The sequence below is a fragment of the Carex rostrata genome, chromosome 24, assembly GCF_964058835.1.
Source record: "Carex rostrata chromosome 24, lpCarRost1.2, whole genome shotgun sequence".
Taxonomy (NCBI): domain Eukaryota; kingdom Viridiplantae; phylum Streptophyta; class Magnoliopsida; order Poales; family Cyperaceae; genus Carex; species Carex rostrata.
In genome coordinates, this window is record NC_135941.1 from 4,113,911 (window position 1) to 4,133,033 (window position 19,123).

General features: G+C 34.8%; 2 protein-coding genes across 4 annotated transcripts; one reads left to right on the forward strand and one right to left on the reverse strand.

Moving 5' to 3' along the window:
- The first annotated feature begins 1,085 nt into the window (after positions 1-1,085).
- LOC144575625 (protein NRT1/ PTR FAMILY 5.10-like) lies at positions 1,086-5,745 on the forward strand. Its single transcript, XM_078325831.1, has 4 exons — positions 1,086-1,444; positions 3,238-3,455; positions 4,150-4,634; positions 4,794-5,745. Exons 1-4 carry the CDS (start codon positions 1,327-1,329, stop codon positions 5,581-5,583), a joined length of 1,611 nt encoding a protein of 536 aa, XP_078181957.1. The 5' UTR covers positions 1,086-1,326; the 3' UTR covers positions 5,584-5,745.
- Positions 5,746-6,560: 815 nt separating this feature from the next.
- Positions 6,561-17,851, reverse strand: LOC144575584 (lysine-specific demethylase JMJ26-like). Of its 3 annotated transcripts, XM_078325780.1 has the most exons (12): positions 17,417-17,810; positions 11,138-11,231; positions 10,844-10,976; positions 10,686-10,746; positions 9,898-10,585; positions 9,276-9,605; positions 8,442-8,756; positions 8,059-8,131; positions 7,886-7,971; positions 7,474-7,593; positions 6,807-6,975; positions 6,561-6,697 (listed from the first exon to the last, which is right to left on the reverse strand). In XM_078325780.1, exons 3-11 carry the CDS (start codon positions 10,923-10,925, stop codon positions 6,913-6,915), a joined length of 1,818 nt encoding a protein of 605 aa, XP_078181906.1. In that variant the 5' UTR covers positions 10,926-10,976; positions 11,138-11,231; positions 17,417-17,810; the 3' UTR covers positions 6,561-6,697; positions 6,807-6,912. The 3 variants fall into 3 exon arrangements, with proteins under 3 accessions (XP_078181906.1, XP_078181903.1, XP_078181905.1); XM_078325777.1 differs by lacking the exon at positions 11,138-11,231 and having other exon boundaries at positions 17,417-17,851; XM_078325779.1 differs by having other exon boundaries at positions 10,844-11,231; positions 17,417-17,550.
- Between the last annotated feature and the right edge of the window lie 1,272 nt (positions 17,852-19,123).

Here is a 19,123-nt window from a genome sequence, read left to right on the forward strand (position 1 = left end):
TATAGTTTCACTACTGTCCGCTCCTTTTTCACCCCGAAGATAATCATATTGTAATATTGTACGGATAAACTTTTAAAACTTCTTTTTATACGTTGTGATCTTGAAAGAGCGGTAGAAAATTCTGAAAAGAAGTGTTGCAATGTACGGGGTTCCTCCTTGGCTTGGCTTGATCACGCGGGATCCACAATTTTTTCTTGTTTTTTAGAGGGATCGGAAGTTCGGAACACATCACTTGATGGAATTCAATTGATTTCAATTTAATAGAGTTTAATAGAGATCAATTCTAATTGAATTTTGTTGATCATAATAAAAATGAAAAATAATTGAATTCTTCTCATGTTTTTGATTGAAAAGTATACATAATACAGAAAAAATGATTTCAATTGAAATAAAATGACACTTGTGTCCTTGAACGGATAATTAGTAATGATATAATAATTTCTTCCATATTAACACAAAATGATATTCATTTGGTACTAACTACTAAGTCATCAATCATTCCATCAAATTGCATATTTTTCTTTATTAATTGGAACTCTCAAAGTAACAAAAACTGAACAGTAACAGTATAAACTTACTTAACCGTGCTACAAAAAAATACATATTTTTTTTTACCAAATATGTACCAACCCCTATGCATGCTGGTACCATTACATTCTTTTTCGAATTTTATATATATCACATATTGGAAAATTTTACATAATATCCTTCTTTTTCAAAACATAGAACAAAATATCATCATTTTCAAATTCTTAACAAAATGTCCTTGTAGATCTTACTTTTTTGTCCAATAGAAGCATGAATTCGTATCATCTGAGATATCTCAAACTTTGCGTGACTTTATGGAAAATCCCAACCGTTTAAACACGTTCTGCACTAATCTCAAAGCACACATAATAGTGACACCCTACATCGCCCCCCGAATAGGCACCGGACACGTGGGTCACGCAAAAGTTGAGATATCTCAGTGGATACGCACTCTAGAAGCATGATACCTTATGCTTAAACATTTTCATAATACTGCTCGATTTAGAACTGGAGTAGGTGATTTGCACATTATTTCCCTTTCTAATACTGATTATTCAAACGGAGCCACAATCCTATTATTTACTTTACGTTACGTGGCATATTTTGATAGGGTGGAGAACCCACAGGGGAATAGTTCTGGACGATGATTAGCCTTCCCCCAATTCCAAGACACCTCCACCAACCAAAATTATTTCTATTATTTGTTCCATGTCCCGTTGTCTTGTATCCAAAAACGCAAAGGCCTCAAAAATCCCAGACTACATATAAGCTGAATAGTGCTGTTGGAGTGAGAGGAAGATGGATTCGGTTCCCCTCCTTCCCGGATCCGACCCAATACCAGGAGTGGTGGATTATCAGGGCCGTCCGGTCTCCCGCTCCACCTCCGGTCGGTGGCGCTCGGCTGTCTTCATCATTTGTAAATTATATCACTATTTATTTATTTGTTTATTCTGAGTCTATGCCACGTGGGTCTCAATTTCGAGATGTACTTTTAGAAGAGATAGAACCTGCGATTGACGCTTAGTTAATTAATGTTTGAGCCTAATTAACAAATAAATCTTCATATCTTAGTCTTCAGGTTAGGTACCCACATGTTCCTGCTGTACCATCACTAAAATTAAAATACGATGTATTTATTCCAGTACAGTAGTATTGGGCCAGACTTGCATAGTAAACAAGTGTGAGACTATACTTCAGCTTTCAGGGGGAACTTTGTTTTATAGAAATATTATTAAATAATAAATAAAATAGAAAGAGTGTCTTCATTTTTTATGCTATAAAAAAAATGTTTGGGATTCAGCCGGAAATTGTTTTTCTGATGCAAAGTGTTTTTTTCTTCTTGAAAACGTGGCTTAGCTTTTTATAAACAGAAGAGTGCTGAATTTTTTTTCTGAGATAGTAGCTGGGAATTTTTTGAAACAGAAAAAACAGCTGAAATATTCTCTAAAACAGAAAGAATGTTGGAACTTCTTCTGAGATAAAAAAAACACTTTGGATCCCAAAAAAAAAAAAATTTGGTTCCAAAGTTTGGATCCGTAAATATTATCGGATCCATCTATTACATTGAAAAATTCAGGTATTCTTTCTATTTCTCTTTATTATTTAATAATGATTTCTATAAATATAAAATTTTCTACTTGCAGGCCCTGCATATTGACCACCTAGATTTTAGCACCTGCATTTTTACAAAAAATAAGTATCATATTTAGGGGTGAGTAAATCGCTCATAACTCGTGAGCCGCTCATAACTCGCTCATTAAAAGCTCGTCTAAACTCGCTCATTTATCCGCTCATTCAAACTCGCTCATTTACTTAATGAGCGAGCATGAGCATGATCCAACTCGCTCATAACTCGCTCATTAAGCATTTGCCACATCTAATCCTTGCCACATTTAATCCTATGTAATTCTGTGTAACATCAACCTTGCATCATTAAGATTGATAAATAGTAAGCATAGTTTCATATTTGATCTTGTGTAATATAGTGAGCACAATGTAACATTTAATCGTGTGTAATATACTAATATTCATAGTTTCATATTCATTTTTTTTTGTAAATCAGCAGAACCAAAACCTCCGCCTAAATCCCAAAACAAGTAATAGTCATAACAACTCACTCATTTAAATGAATTATGACAATTTGTTGGATTTTGTTATGATGACTTTTAACAAATTTTGTTATGCTTGGGCACACTATATAATTTTGTTATGAGTGATAAGTCATAACTCGTGAGCTGCTCATAACTCGCTCATTAAAAGCTCGCTCATTTATCCGCTCATTTAAACTCGCTCATTTACTTAATGAGCGAGCATGAGCATACCCTAACTCGCTCATGCTCGCTCATTAATCACCCCTGATTCATATTAGACTAGAGTGTGCTTGGAGACCAAATCTTACATCTTTTTAGATTTTTTTTTTACTATTTAAAAAACATGTAGAAAATCACTTAATCTAAAAGTTGAACCATCAAAAGTAGTGATTTCTCCGTATCTGAAAAAATAATAAAAATATTCTAAAAAAATATAAAATTTGGTTTTGGAATACATTTTCATAAGAAAATCACGTTTAACTATTCATAATGATTGTTTGAACTTCGAAAATAAAGATATGGATCCATAACACAGGACAATCCGTAGTATGCATATTACCATAGCCTCACTCTATCTAGTGAATAGTGATTATGTCTCTTCACACAAAACACATTGCAGGGGTGGAGGTTACAGAGAGGTTCGCATTCTATGGCGTGACATCAAACCTAATAACTTACTTGACGGGACCACTTCACCAGTCAACAGTTGCTGCGGCTGCCTCAATAAACGCATGGAACGGAGCTGCTACCCTGCTGTCTCTTCTTGGCGCATTCATTGCAGATTCCTGTCTCGGCCGGTACCGTACCATTCTCGTCGCCTCATGCCTCTATCTCGTGGTTTGCACCAACCCTTTTTGCCATGTTCTCTTTTTGTTGAATTTTTCTATCATTACATTACTTTACAACATTAGTTGGTGTGCAACCATGAGATCTTTCCGATTGGATGGTCGGTCTAAGAAAAAATTTCATATCTACACCTTGCATTTTTACTATGAGAAATATAACATACAAACCTAGGAATCATGAAAAAAATCTTCCATGCCCTCTGAACAACAATTCTTGAAAAATAAAGAATAAAAGATGGATATTTCTTTTTTCTACCTCTTCAATAGAACGATAATAATGACAAAGGAGACACATTTTGACGTCTTTCAAGAAAATGGATACAGATAGGGTATATATAAGGAAATTTTGTCTATCCTTGTTTTCTAAATGAATGAACAATATGTCATATGTTTGATAACTGTTTTGTCTATTTTCTAAATGCACGCTATCACAAGTAATATCTGGATGCACATATTCACATCTGATTAGAAGCATTCTGTGAACTGCATGTGCGCCTTTTGTTAAACTTTTAAAAACAGGGATACTTTTGTCATTTACTTGAAAAACAAGAATAGACAACAAAACTTCAAAAGACGATGATGAACACTGTTTCAAAAATGCATACAAAATTTCTTGCATGGAAATATATCTTTTTTTTCAAAGGTATGAAATAGACTAACTTTTGTCATTTACACATTCATTGCAGGCCTTGCTTATGCTCACATTATCTTCAACTTTACCGTTTCTTTGGCCACCTGATTGCAGTGGCATCATGGACCCCACATCCTGTTCGGTCCCAGTTTTCCAATTAATATTCTTCTACATCTCTCTATATCTAATTGGTGTTGCACAAAGCGGCCACAAGCCATGTGTGCAAGCTTTCGGGGCTGATCAATTTGACCAAAACTTCCCTGATGAACAGGCTGAAAGAAGCTCTTTCTTTAACTGGTGGTACTTCGGCGTGTGTGGTTGCAATATTTTCACAGTTGGAATTCTGAATTATGTGCAAGATAATGTAGGTTGGGGTCTTGGTTTCGGAATACCATGTTTGATCATGTTTGTTGCTCTTATTATTTTCTTAGCCGGTACAAAAACATACCGGTTCTATCCGATACAGAAAGAAAACCCCTTTGCTAAAGTTGGCAAATCGATTGTGGCATTGGTTAGAGGCCGTCAAAAAGATGATATTAGGTAAGATATATTTGTCTGTTTGTTTCATGTTATCTATTTAATTATGTTACATTGTTCCTGGACAAGTATAAGCTTTTTGAAACAAGACAAAAAAAAAAATTGACAGAATTGTGTTGTTAACTTGCAACTCATTTTATGTTCTTCTATTAATTATTGTAGGCAAGTAAATGAAGATGAGATCTTGGGTTCAGATTATGCAAAAGAGGCAAAGGAAATACTTAAATTATTCCCAATTGGGGCCATATGCCTAGTATATGCTTTAGTTTTTGCACAATGGTCAACTTTTTTCGTAAAACAAGCTGCCACATTAGACAGACGGATTGGATCCACATTGCAGGTACCCCCAGCTGCTCTCTCAAGTTTCATAAATATACCCGTGGTAACACTGATACCAATATATGACAAAATTATCATACCAATGGCAAGAAAAATAACAAAATCACCCTCAGGAATTACCATGCTTCAAAGGATTGGCATAGGAATGGTAATTTCTCTCTTATCAATGGTCACAGCAGCATTGGTAGAAATGAAGAGGCTAAAAGTTGCAAGAGAGTATGGTTTGGTGGATAAACCTGATGTGCCAATTCCGATGAGCCTATGGTGGATCATACCGCAATATCTCTTGATCGGTACGGCTGATGTGTTCACCTTGGTTGGATTGCAAGAATTCTTCTATGACCAAGTACCGGACCAGTTGAGAAGTTTAGGTCTTTCACTCTACTTGTGTATTTTTGGTGTAGGGAGTTATATTAGTAGCTTTATAGTGTCGCTAATTGATGAAATTACCACTAAAAACGGAGATAGTTGGTTCGCCGATAATCTAAATCGGGGACATCTTGATTATTTTTATTGGCTTCTGGCTGGTGCAAGTGCTGTGGCATTTATTGTATATTATTTCTTTGCACGAGCATATGTGTACAAAAACAAGGATGCTCGTAGAGTTGGTTGATGGGTTGAAGCTAATTTGATTCCAAGCCATTTTGAAATGGTAAATATAATTCTCTGAGTGTTTGGAAAATTGTAATTCGTGACTTCATGTAGTTATTGTATTATGAAGAATTTATAATTTGATGTGCTAAAAGAAGCTAGCATTAGCATTCTTATCAATGCATTTTAGACCTTTTAGGAATTGGTGCCTTGCTGAGCAGTATTCTGATCTCTTTTATTGATAAAATAACCTCAAATAAAGGGGAGACTTGATTTTCTAACAATCTAAACAGAGCACATTTAGAATGATTATATTGGCTATTGGCTGGATTAAGTGCCACATAGCTAATCTTGTTTATTTATTTTCTAGAGATTATGTTTCTAAGAAGGTCAATACCTTATGAATAGTTGATTTTTTTTATTTTTTTTTGTTGAAAATTACCGTTTTTGGATCGTCTTGAATTTTCAAATCAAGTGATTCTCTACCCATCTAAAAAAATAGTGAAAATATTCTTAAAAAAATGTATAATTTAGTTTACAACTTCATATTGAGACTGTGTTGAATGGTTTAGATCGATCATTAGAATTTTCAAACAAAAAATTTGAGTCCAAATCGTAGGCCAATATGTGCTATGCATAGTACCATAGCCTCACTCAAAACAGAGTACTCAACAAATATATATATTTGACCTCTACTGGTACACGTATGACCTTGTACTGGAACCAACATTCAATAGTTCCTTTTAACCAACATGTAATATTTCTTTATGTGCATACACATCGCGGATAATTCCAATTTTACATTCAAATCCCTCTGACAAGGGATAATTACCAATTCATAGTAATTTAGCATATTGCACCTTTAATTCTCTTTGTGCATATAAATCAGAACTTCAAACACAACTGGGGTACCAATATCAGGAAAAATACAGGTACCATTGGTACCAATGTACAAAGAGGTGCCAAGAGGGGTTTAGAGTGATGTGTCAAGTTGGACAATAGTTGGCAATCGGGATGGCCTAACTGAGTCAAATAAAGTACTGGTACAACGTATTTGGGATTGGCATGAGCTAACTTTCAATCACATTCTAATGACTACACAACAAGCATTTGAACCAAATAAAGATTAACTTTAGCTGAAGACCACACAACAGGCACTTGAACCACAAAAGCATTTATCTTTTCTATTTACAATATAATAAGAAGCGACAAGTTTAAAAGGTAAAAAGATAAACCGGAACCAACCGATCATCAAAATACTCAAATAATTACTTTCTGTGGTATGTTAGCATGGCCTCCTTTTGTTTATCATCGACATCATGCAAGGCACACTTCTTATCAAGAACATAAATCATACGGCCTTTTGCAAAATTGAGACTGCTTGTTGTGCCGCATAGACTATCATTTTTTTAATCTGCACAGTTAAGATTTTCAAAGATCTAATATTAACCCTACTGCAGATTGAAACACTTGTTACAAAAATAGAAGGCAAAACCAATTTCAAACATGCTCCTTGTAAATGGCACAATATCACATATACTCTGCAATTAAAAAAAAAGTACTTTGCATCATCTTTTAAAAACACTTATCCTTTGTATCCATGTCTACCCTGTGCATCATTTTTCTCTTATTATTATTTCACATTTTTCTCTTATTATTATTTCAAGTTTGAAAAGATGCCCAAACAAACCCCTCTCTCTCACACTATCTTTATATAAAATTGTGTAGGGTGATTTTCACATTTCAAAAGGACTCACGAGAGGGATATAATTGCACATTTCCAGCTTCTAAAAGAGGCATAACCATATGGAATTCCTAGGTTTTAAAAAATTACTCGTGATGGGTTAATATTTTGCAGGGGCATGTAATAAAACTTTTCCTATAAAGCTGGTTATTTCAGGCAAGTGTTTACCTCCAACTTGTCTTCTTTGGCACGGTGGTTCTTAGGCAATTGTCTGAACTCATTGGTTAGGTTAATGCACTGGCCAATGCTCTCTGGCGAGACAAAATCCATTGCTATTTTTGTACAGCTCTGCAAATCGTACTCTGCATTAGAAACTATAATAAATGCTGATCTGATATCAGGTTTTCCAATTGGCTGGTTTCCAGTCAAAATTGTACCTAATATATGGGTCATAAATGTACCTCCAAGTTCATAAATGGAATTGTAACTGAAAAATATTGCAACAAGCAAGCAGGAACAAAGAACTTCTAGTTATTGTAAACATGCAGCTTTTGGAAAAAAAAATGACAAATTCAAAACCTGTTTGTATACTTTTGTCTTTTAAATATTGTATAGCTAACAAAAAGGTTTCTAAACGCACCTTCACGTTACGGACTTGATGGGGGCAGCCAGCAGGTATAAATATGGCCTCTCCGACATGTTGCACCAAAGACCATGGCTCAATCCCTGCAAGTACAAGGATATTCAATATTATCATTCTTAAAAATTTATTATCATCTTAAGATTTTACTGAAGAATGTTTGCATAACAAACCAAATTCCTTCTTGAGCCGTCTCTTATGTTCAGCTGTCAAATAGAACGTCTCATCATGAACTGGATTTAAAACCTACAAAAACAGAAGAATCACTGAGTCAAAAATCATACAATAAATGAAGGTGTATTTGCAGTTATACAACTCAAGAGGTACTTTACTATCAGATTTTTTTTCTTGCTTATATGTTGGTTATGAAACTAATAAATTGTACCATCAGGTAACCAAGGGGTTGTCATATGCAGAAGTGGGTCGGCTTGCAGTAACACTGGTCCATAGATGCTACTAAACCAATGGAGTTATCTGTCCGGCCAGGTCAGGTCAACCATTCGACATACAGATACAGCTCAGTGCATAAATCCTGGGTCACAAGTGCATATCATACCTCATTCACGCGATTACAGTGAATATGCCGAAATTCACAGAAGTATTTCTCAAGGTATGCTTTTAGAAGAGGCACGTCATCCCTTCGAAATATGTCCCACAATGCCCCAGCTGTTTCAGCTCGATCATTCACCTCATGTATTATTCCTGTTTCACCCTTCTTAGTTTTCTCACCCCATTCTGCTCTAGTAGTATGCCCTTGATTTTCGGAGAATTCCATCTTATCTTGCTCTCTGTGCTTTCTCTTCAAGTGCTTAATTGCTGATTCTTGCTCAAAGGATATCTCCACCGCTGAGATATGCATCAGAATGTTTACCTGGTAAAGAAAATCAGTACCATTTAAAGAAATAAAAAAAAAAATCATTTTGACAGACTAATCATTAGAAAATCAGACCAGTTAAGAAAATAAATAACCAAATTCTTTTGAAATTATTTAATTCCCCCTAACAATGCATCAACTATAATTTCTTCCCTTCAAACAGAAAAATATCCAGTTTAAATCATGAAAATATCATCTCAGAAAAATATACGGTATACCCGCTCTAAATCATGAATATATCATCTAAACAGTGCACCCTGCCTCATCTGTTATTCTTATGATATAGAAGTACCGCTGTATTCCTCCTTTTATGCAGGGATGATAAAAGTGGAAGAAAGGATAGTTTGAGCATCTCAGATTACAATTTTCATGTCCTGCTGGGCTATATGTGATGCTTCCATATTTCATACGGGTTGCACACATTTCAATGTCAGTACACACATTTAACCAACCCTAAGCCAGAAGGTCTAAAAATTTCAAAAAGTAAGAGAATAAATAAAACAAACAAAAACTTACGGCATCAGCAACATCACAGTGGAGCTTCGTCACAGAGTCACCCCGGCCAAGCTCTTCCCTAAACCCATAAGCAATGTAAGATTTCGGTCCCAGATCTGGTTTCGGTGCATCATCAGGGAGAAAGGTGGCAAGATTTAACGGGCCAGATTTAGGGTTAGTGTACAGTTGGAACGGTAAAGAGCGTATATACTCAGAGCAATGCGATGGTAGGACGTCTTCAAAATTGTTGTAAGTGGGCCAGTCTTTTAACTTGAGCATGGCTGGCCATAAATTAGGGTGCAATCGGCCGTACTTGTATCCCTCAAAGAAGACCTCAGGCTCCATGTCAACCTGTCATAACATAACTCATAGAAATAAGCTTCAAATATCAGAAACCAAATTCGAATATTCTCATTAGGTTCTACAGACAAGAATATATAAGACTTGCATTGGGATTCAATATAAAATGTATTCATGGCTAAATACATATGGTAAGCCGATTATCATGTACTTACTGTATAATAAAATTTCGCTTGTTATATTATAACAGATATATCATCACTGAGGGTCAAAATGAAAATCTACTCTTACTAAGAGACAAAATTACCAGTAAAGAAATACAGAAGAAATTTAAAACACCCACCTGGCAACAGGAGAGACAATCAACAGCCCGGATTTGCGCTAACTCAGAATCAGTTCTGACACTATTAACAGCAGCCCACATATCATCGGGCTTCCAGCTCAATCCTGAAAACCCAAGCAGATTTCTCACTACCACTGGTTCTCCTTTTGACCAGTGATCTCTAAAATGCCTCAACTCAGCATTATCAGCACTTGGACAGTATATGTAATTGTCATCGGAGTGTTCCCTTTCAGATGCCTTTCTTGACATGTCACCCGTCCCACAGTTGCAACAATACTCTTCATACACATATGGCCAATCTTCAACTAGTTTTTTTGCATTGTTCCTTATATTAATCAACCATTGGTATGATACTAAGGATTTCAATTCAAGAAGACCTAGGCCGCACCCACCAAGCTCTGTAGGAGGACAGGAGATGACATGATTTTTCGAGTCTGCACACCAGTGGGCAAGTGGGGCCTTGTAGTCAGAGGCACATGAGGTGGCTTCATGCTCCATCTCTTTTAATGAGTCCCAGGTCTCGCCATGTGCATATTCATCACCTCTATATGGGTAGTGGTAAGAAGTTTCAGCACAATTGCCTTTAAGATTTCCATCTCTTAGTTCCCGACAACAGGTGAGGCAGAGCTCATAGTCACAATTTTTGCAGCTTCTGTGGAAGTCAAAAATTGAGGTGCTGCAGTTGTCACTGATTACAAGGAAAAAAAGAGAGCAAACATTAGTTATAATGTACAATTTTGAACCAAACATGTGGAAATAACTGGGAAGTAATTGATATCGAATAGTACCAGTAAATTCTCTCTCCGTTGCACTCTGCTTTTTCTATGTCTACCTTATGCAGAAGTACCTCTATACGCATGGAAAGGGATAAACATGAAAAGAAGGGACTGATTTTATTGCAAAAAGAAATGAGAGATAACCTTGCTAAATTAATATGTGAAGGTACCTTTATTGCGAGCTTCAATAACCTTCTCATCATATTCTTCCTGACAGATATTTCTCAGATGAGGTACCAAATGGTGCAACATGCATCTAGCGTAGTCAACTTGGTCAAACTCATTATCCTTACAAATAGAACTCTGTAGAAAAATAAAAAGCCAAATTAGTTAGTTGACCCAGGAGACATGTGACCACATCATCTGAATCCAAACTGCAATGCCAAAATAATTATAGTGCTATCCCACAAGTGAATTGAAGGGACTGCTGGTACAAAAAAATCACTGAACAACCAAAAAATTACCAAATCAGACCATACTTTACCCAGTTAGTAACAGCTAGATTTGGGTAAATTTGTTAAGTATTGTCACTGAGAGCGGCCACCAAGTTTCCTGAAACTGAAAATGATGTGAACTTTAATTTCTAACTCTATTGTTGCAATAGATACTGCTATAATGGGCTTCATTTCTTTAAGGAAATTGAATAGTTGAGACCAAAATGTCAAGCATCGTTTCTAGCAAACAGCGCAAAGACAAAGAGTCCACCGAACTACTAAAAAAGAATCACAAGTACTACAAGAGGAGAAAGAAAAGGATCAAAGTCCCTCCTAACACAACCTATCAACCTGTGTATTTCCTTAATTACGCTCATCTCCTAAAAAAATTGTCTGACTGATGTTTTTAACATAGAGTAACAAAGAGTCTGAGGGGATAAAAATTGGAGTGAGTCTATGGTACTATGCATATCACGGGTTGTTACCGTGCTACGGCTCTATATTCGAGTTTTCAAATCCTAGCGGTCGATCCGAACCGTTCATCTTCTTCTCCATATTAATATATGTTTGGAGACCAAATTTTATATTTTTTGAAAAAAATTTACTATTTTTTTAGATATTTAGAAAATCACTTGATCTGAAAATTTTGAACCATCCAAAAACAGTGATTTTCAATAAATCTAAAAAAATAGTAAAAAAATTTCAAAAAATGTAAAATTTGGTCTCCAAACACATATTAATATGGAGAACAAGATGAACGGTTCGGATCGACCGTTAGGATTTGAAAACTCGAATATAGAGTCGTAGCACGGTAACAAATCGTAATATGCATAGTACCATAGACTCACTCTAAACATTGTGTATTTGATTGATTATTTTCTCACTATAAAACACCTATTTATAATTACAAATGCTCAATATAGTTGTTTGTACTATTTTTCTATTTATGGTAATGACGATACACGTTACCGTTTTATTTCTTTCTATTTTTGGTATTTAATCTAAACACTTGGATCTTAGATCAATGATCGATGATGATGATTCTGAGATCAATTTTCAACACTCTCCCTCAAGCTAGGATTGTAAATGTCGAATAATCCTAGCTAGCTTGTGATGTTCTCGAATAGTTTTGAACCTAGTCCTTTAGTGAAGATATCGGCTAATCTTCACTTCGAACAAAGGGTGTCTCAATTTCTTTCGCTTGCACCTTTTCTCTAATGAAATGGCAATCGACTTCTATGTGTTTAGTTCGCTCATGAAATACGGGATTCGACGCAGTGTGTCGTGTCGAGTTGTTATCGCAATACATTTTCATGGGTTGATCATACATGATACCCATATCTTTGAGTAATTACTTGAACCATACTAGTTCACTCACAGTTGATGCCATAGGTCGATACTCCGCTTCCGTGCTTGATCTTGCCACGATATTTTGTTTTTTGCTTGCCCATGTGACTAAATTTTCGCTTACAAACGTGCAAAAACCGATAATAGATTTTCTATCAAAACTTCCAGTCCAGTCTGCATCAGAATAGCTACATATGTTGTTAGAGTTGTTGTTTTTCATCCATATACCTTTAAATATCTTAAAATTCTATTCACGGCTTCTAAGTATGGAGTCCTAGGTGAGTACATAAATTTATTAATTTGTCTTACAGAAAAAAAAGATATCGGGTAGTGTAACAATAAGGTAAATTAATTTTTCTACAAGTCTTTGAAATTAGTTTATGTCTTTTAATGGTTCGCCATTCTCAATATTTAATTTACATTTGTTGTCTATTGGTGTTGAGATTGGTTTACATCCTAACTTACCAGTCTCTTTTAATAACTCAATGGTGTATTTTTCTTTGTGAGATAAATAGACCTTTTCTAGTAAGCTACTTCTATTTCTAAAAAATACTTTAAGTATCATAAATCTTTAATGTCGAATTTTACTTTTAATTGTATTTTTGAGTTATTTAATTTCTTCTGAGTCATTTTCGGTGATTATGATGTCATCCACATATACCAAGATTAGAGTGGTTTTAATTTTATTATGGTTTGTAAACAAGGAATGGTCGGCACTACTAATTTTAAAACCACAAGAATAAATAAGAGCTAAGTTTGTCATACCATGCCCGTGGTGATTGCTTCAACTCATAGATTGATTAATTTAGCCTGCAAACCATGTTAGAGTCGGTTTCTAATTTATGACCGGATGGTAATGTCATATACAACTCATCTTCAAGTGTTCCTTGAAGGAAAGATTTTTAACATCTATTTGATAAGGTCCCAACCATTATTTACCGCAATAGAAAATAGAATTCTAACGGTATTTATTTTTGCGACCGATGCAAAGGTCTCATTATAGTCAATATCATATGTTTGGATAAATCATTGTGCTACTAGTCTTGCCTTATATCGTTCTATGGTACCATCACTTTTATACTTGGTTTTATATACCCATTTACAACTAACGGGTTTTTGTTTTTTGGTAATAAAACAATTTTTCAATTTTTTTAAGGCATCTAGTTATTCCTTCATGGCTTTGCACCAAATTGGATTTTCAATGGCCTCTTGGTAATTTTTTTGCTCTAATTCATTTTAAATACAAGTGAAAAATGCATGGTATTCGGGTGAAATTTTGTCATATGAGACAAATTTCTCCATTGGATATTGTACTGTGTAGGTTACATAATCTCTAAATCTAGTGAATGGTTGTGGTACCCTATATGACTTTCTAACCACTTGGTCATCTTCCATTTCTATCTCACTTTCAATTGTATCATTGTTGACTTCATGAATTTCTAATTCATAAGTATTTGATTCAACTTTACGATTATGAGTTGATTCAAGGTTTAAGGCACCTATGTAAGGTACTACATTAAATTGGTCACTTGTACATATTTGGTTAATTGTCTCTCCTTCTTTGAAAGGGTTCATCCTCCCAAAATATGACATTTTTTGAGACGAACAATTTTTTATTAATTTGATCATGACATTTATAACCATTTAAGTAATGTGGGTATCTTAAAAAAATTGTTTATTGAGATACAAAATTAAGTTTATCTTTTTTTTTAATATGCACAAAATTTGCACATCCAAATAGTTTTGTATGATCATAAGTAATTTTTTCTTGATAAAAAATTTCTAATGGACTTTTATTTTTTTTTAAATTAAACTTCGCAATCTATTAATTAGATGTGTGGCACAAATTATGACAACCGACCAATAAATTTTTGAAACGTTATTTTGAAATAATAACGAATGTATCATTTCTAATAAGTTTCTATTTTTTTTTCTTTTCAATACTCTGTTTTGTTTGGAAGTATTTATGCAAGTTGTTTGATGTATATTTCATTTTTCTTAGAATAATGTTGAGAAATTTTTGTTTATAAATTATATTACATTATTTGACCTAAAAATTTTAAGTTTAGCATTGAATTGATTTTCTATAAAACATAGAAATTCTTTAAAATAATTAAAAACTTGTTGGATTGAAATAAATATAACCAAGTGATTCTAGAAAAATCATCAATAAATATAACAAAATATTTGAATCCATTATACGAAAAAATTGGAGTCAGTCCCCATACATCGGAGTGGATCAAATCAAACATAGCTTCACCTTTGCTAGTGGAAAGGAAAAAATGAAGTTTTGTTTGTTTTGCCAACTTATAGTTACACAGCTAATACAATTTGAATTTTTAAGATCTAGAACACTATTCAAAATCTTGTCGGATGGATATCTAAGTCTCTTATGCCATAAATCATAGTTAATGGATTTTGTGAAAGCACAAGGTAATTGTTTTGATTGAAAAAGATAGTGTTCATTTTCAAGAAATCATTCACCAATCTTCTCGCCGGTTTTCCGGTCCTGAAATACGACAATTTTTAAACGAGAAAATTGCATTATAGTTCGATTCTTGTCTTAACTTATTTATAGAAATTAGGTTTATGGGAAATGTATCTAAATATAGGACATTTTTAATTTGTCTATTATATATATTAATTTCTCCTACCTCATTTATGTACGCTTTCGTACCATTCGCAACAACCACATATTGATAATTTTCAGTCAAATTTAGATTTGATAAAAGTTGTTTATTTTCAAACATATGGTTCGTAGTACCGCTATCTAAAATAATTTGTTCAAATACGATTTTTTCTGAGTTAGAGAGTTTCACAAGTTTGAGCATTTTGTTTACCAAACAACAAACTTAGTTGCTGGAGAACTTGACCCACTTGATCTTCAAACCTACCTGAAGTGCCAATTGCCCTGCCAGCGCCTCTCCAATTTGATTCTGATGTCAGACCCGTTAGCAAATAATTAGATCCCACTCTCCTGATTCGGACCCAAGACAGAGAACACTTTTTTTTCGCCTTCTCTTACCCACTTCCGCCTCTCCTCTTCTTTGTCGCCTCCTCTAGCTTCTCCCTTTTCCGCCGCCCTATATTCTTTTGGTTTGAGATGTGAGTAGACAAACCAACACCAATCTTGGGTGTAGCCTTCCTTCTTGCAATTTATACATCTCTCGGTTAAATTTGGGCAGTTTTGAGGTTTTTGGAAACTAGGGTTTTCGAAGAAGCTCGGGTTTTTCATGGCAAAGCCATGGGTCTCGTGTCCCTTGTCATTGCTGGCTTGTGGACCACCCATGGCCAGTCTACCACTTTCTTCTTGTTGAATCATTTGTGTGATTGAGGCATATGAAGGGAGGTCGGTTGTGACCTTACGGCTTCGTAACTAGGGTTTAACCCTGAAAGGTAATAAAAAATGTCATCCTCTCCAATTCTTTTTTTAATTGTTTGTGGATCTGTAGTTGGAGGTCAGTAATACCGAAGTTCGTCTTTTTTCTTTTTAAGGACACTGAGATATTCGGTGTTGCTCTTTGTTCCTTGCTGTATTTTTTTTATCTCTTGTTTCAAGTGGTAAACATGTGAGAAGTTGTTTTGTTGGCCAAAATGTGTTTGAACCGCTTCCCACAGTTCCTTGGCTGTTTTGGTTGCCATAAACAAATCCGCGACAGCGGGTTCCATTGATCCAATGAGCCGAGTCATGACTCGGTCATTCTTGGATTGTCACTGTCACATTTATTTCATTTCTGAGTCGGTTACCTTATCTTTGTTTGCTGGCTCGCGTTTTTTTATCTCCCCTGTGATGAATTCTAGTAACTCTTTGCTGCTAAGAACTCGTTTTGCTGATCTCGACCATTACAAATAATTTCTGTCATTGAGCAAAACATTGGTGATTTTAGAAGAGTTAGTAGCTTCCATTGGTAGCTTCCCTTCTAATAACATCTTGTTGATGCTTGTTGTTGTTTGTGTTTTTCTGGTATTTTTTGCTGGTACCGACTAACTTTGCTAGTTTGGGTGGTACTTGTACGGAATTTTCTGATACTATGATGTTTTTAACAGAGAGTAACAAAGAGTCTGAGGGGATAAAAATTATGTATTTGATTGATTATTTTCTCTTACTACAAAATTCCTATTTATAATTACAAAGCTTCTATTGATAATAACAAAGGCTCAATATATCTGTTTGTACTATTTTTCTATTTATGATAACGACGGTACATGTTACCGTTTTATTTCTTTCTATTTTTGATATTTAATCTAAATACTTGGATCTTAGATCAATGGTTGATGATGATTTGGGATCAATCTTCAACACTGATGTAACTCATGCAAAATGCAGAAGAACCAGAAGATCCCAAGTAGTTCATAACCTCAAAAATTTTATAATCTAATCTGACCAGACAAAGCAGCCCAATAAAAAACAAAGCCCTTTTTGGAATTTAGTGACAAAGAGGATAACTACATCGAGCCCAATGAAGTACACAACTATTCCTGACTTCTAAACAGACAAACCCAAGGGCCTAGGTAACCCAAATTGACGCTGAACAGAATCCAAGGTAACCCAACAATATCTGAAGAAACCAGGGTCTTATCTGAATAAAAAAAAAAACTGAAATCGGAGTAATCAGAGTCCCAAATTGACCAGACCCAAGTCAATAAGACCTTTATTGACCTAAACCCAATATCACAAATACAATTGCAAGAGCTTGAAATTACCAATTCGGTTCTTTCTAGATTAATGATAAATTCTCGTACAGTAAGAAATCTGTTTGGAATGACTAAATAATTATCAATGGGGCACAGCAATGAATAGTTATCCCAAATGGGAAAATAGATGTGATCGGATGACTAAACGAAAGAAAGATGTAATCTGAATATCGGAAATGAAGAATGAAAATCAAAATAAGTAAATTTCGGAACAAAAAAGTAAAAATCATTCAGCACTTATTAAAATGACGATAACACTTTACTCACCGAATAAGATGCAGATTCATCGCTGAAACATGAACTTTGCTTCTTCGTAGGCAAACCTCCTCCGTTGTTAGAACGAGTCGACTTCTCTTTAATCTCGGATGCCCCTTTTGTGTGTTTTCTGACTTTTCTCACGCGATCAAGACCAATTTGATCATCGTACCTCAATCTTTTCCCCAATGAGATAGGTTTCGATCTTTCTCTTGACAGAAACTCGTGATTTTGAACGCAATTTTCCATTTCAAACCTACCTCCGGCCGACCCGTACCAGATCGGACTAGAGCTCTCAATCCCAACGGCCCCCATCTATGCAAGGCTCCCAATTTATATCCTTCTCCGCTTCTTATAAGAGAAAATTCGGCGGAGAGAAATAAATGGAAAACTAAGTTGAGAATTGTCACGAGATAAAAATAGAAACAAACGGAGACTTCTTTAAATTCCTTTGTATTTCTTAATGGGTTGAGTCGTTGCGGGTCTTTATTTATTTTTTCTCGAATCTCGACCCAGAAAACACAGGTAAATATATTTACAGACTAACTTTTACTCCATGCAGCGAAAGAGTCATATACAGCTCTGTTATCCGTGCGCTGGATGAAGAAAAGATTCTCTGTCAATATCTTTCCCCGAAAACAGAGTGCGCGCTTTGTTCGGTAAATTCCGGATCCTCTCTGGTAAACTTTCTTGTGCTACAAGTCGCTGACTACTGGGCCATTGTCACCCCCAAAAGCGTTCAATAAGAAAACCCGTCCTTACCTACTTTTTTTTTTATAATTTGTTTATTCTACCATGTGTTTTACATTCTTCTCATTTGAATGTAGGCCCTTGATACGGCCCGCTCATCCACATAACATTTCCAATTGTGTCAGACTCATATCAGCAAAATTATGCATTTGTCCTTGGAACTATTGAAAATAACAAATTCTACGATGCGGTCCTACATCGGTCCGATGAACAATAATTAATTCTAACAACTAACAAGCAATGAGATTAATTATTGAGTTGAAGTACAACCCTATAGAGTTGGGAATTTTTTTTATAAATCATAATTAAAATATATATATTTATAAAACCAACGTAATTACTTTCTTTTTTACAAAAATCATAAGAACTGAAATGCTATTTCGGTCTCGAAATTTTTTTTTTGACCAAAATGGTAAATTCGGTCCCAGGTATTTTCACAATTTTTCAACGTATCTTTTTCTCGAAATCTATGAAAACAGCTGGGACCGAAATAGCAATTCGGTCCAAAAAAAAGGGGACCGAAATAGCAATTCGGTCCCAAAAAAAGAGGACCAAAATGGCATCTCAGTTCTTATGATTTTTGTAAAAAACAAAACAAGATTTGATAAAATTTATTTTTTTATTTATGGTTTCTAAAAAAAAATTCTAGAGTTGGACCCAGTGAACTATTTGAATTAATTGCGGCCTTGCTAATTTTAAATATTTTACAAAATTAATGCTACAAATTTTCACTTTTTATTTTTTTAATATTATATATAAATAATAGGTGCGCCGATCATTGAGAATTGTTCCTTGCATTAATTTGATGACGCAATAATAGTCATTGCTTATTATGACAACTCACTTTTATCTCTGTTCTATTATTAAGCACATTGGGTGTCCGATCCGCCAACGACTACGATTGAGAGATGAAACTTCGGATTTGATTTCAGCTCTCCAATTACATATTTTGTCTTCTTTTGATTAAAT

Bases quoted from the DNA above. Each gene is read 5' to 3' on its own strand.
- LOC144575625 (XM_078325831.1), top strand. From the start codon at position 1,327: ATGGATTCGGTTCCCCTCCTTCCCGGATCCGACCCAATACCAGGAGTG. The intron at 1,445-3,237 runs GTAAATTATATC...AACACATTGCAG, and splicing joins CTCGGCTGTCTTCATCATTT to GGGTGGAGGTTACAGAGAGG. The intron at 4,635-4,793 runs GTAAGATATATT...TAATTATTGTAG, and splicing joins CGTCAAAAAGATGATATTAG to GCAAGTAAATGAAGATGAGA.
- LOC144575584 (XM_078325777.1), bottom strand. From the start codon at position 17,719: ATGGGGGCCGTTGGGATTGAGAGCTCTAGTCCGATCTGGTACGGGTCG. The intron at 10,977-17,416 runs GTGAGTAAAGTG...ATTTTTCTACAG, and splicing joins ATGAATCTGCATCTTATTCG to AGTTCTATTTGTAAGGATAA. The intron at 7,972-8,058 runs GTTTGTTATGCA...TTGTACTTGCAG, and splicing joins ACGGCTCAAGAAGGAATTTG to GGATTGAGCCATGGTCTTTG.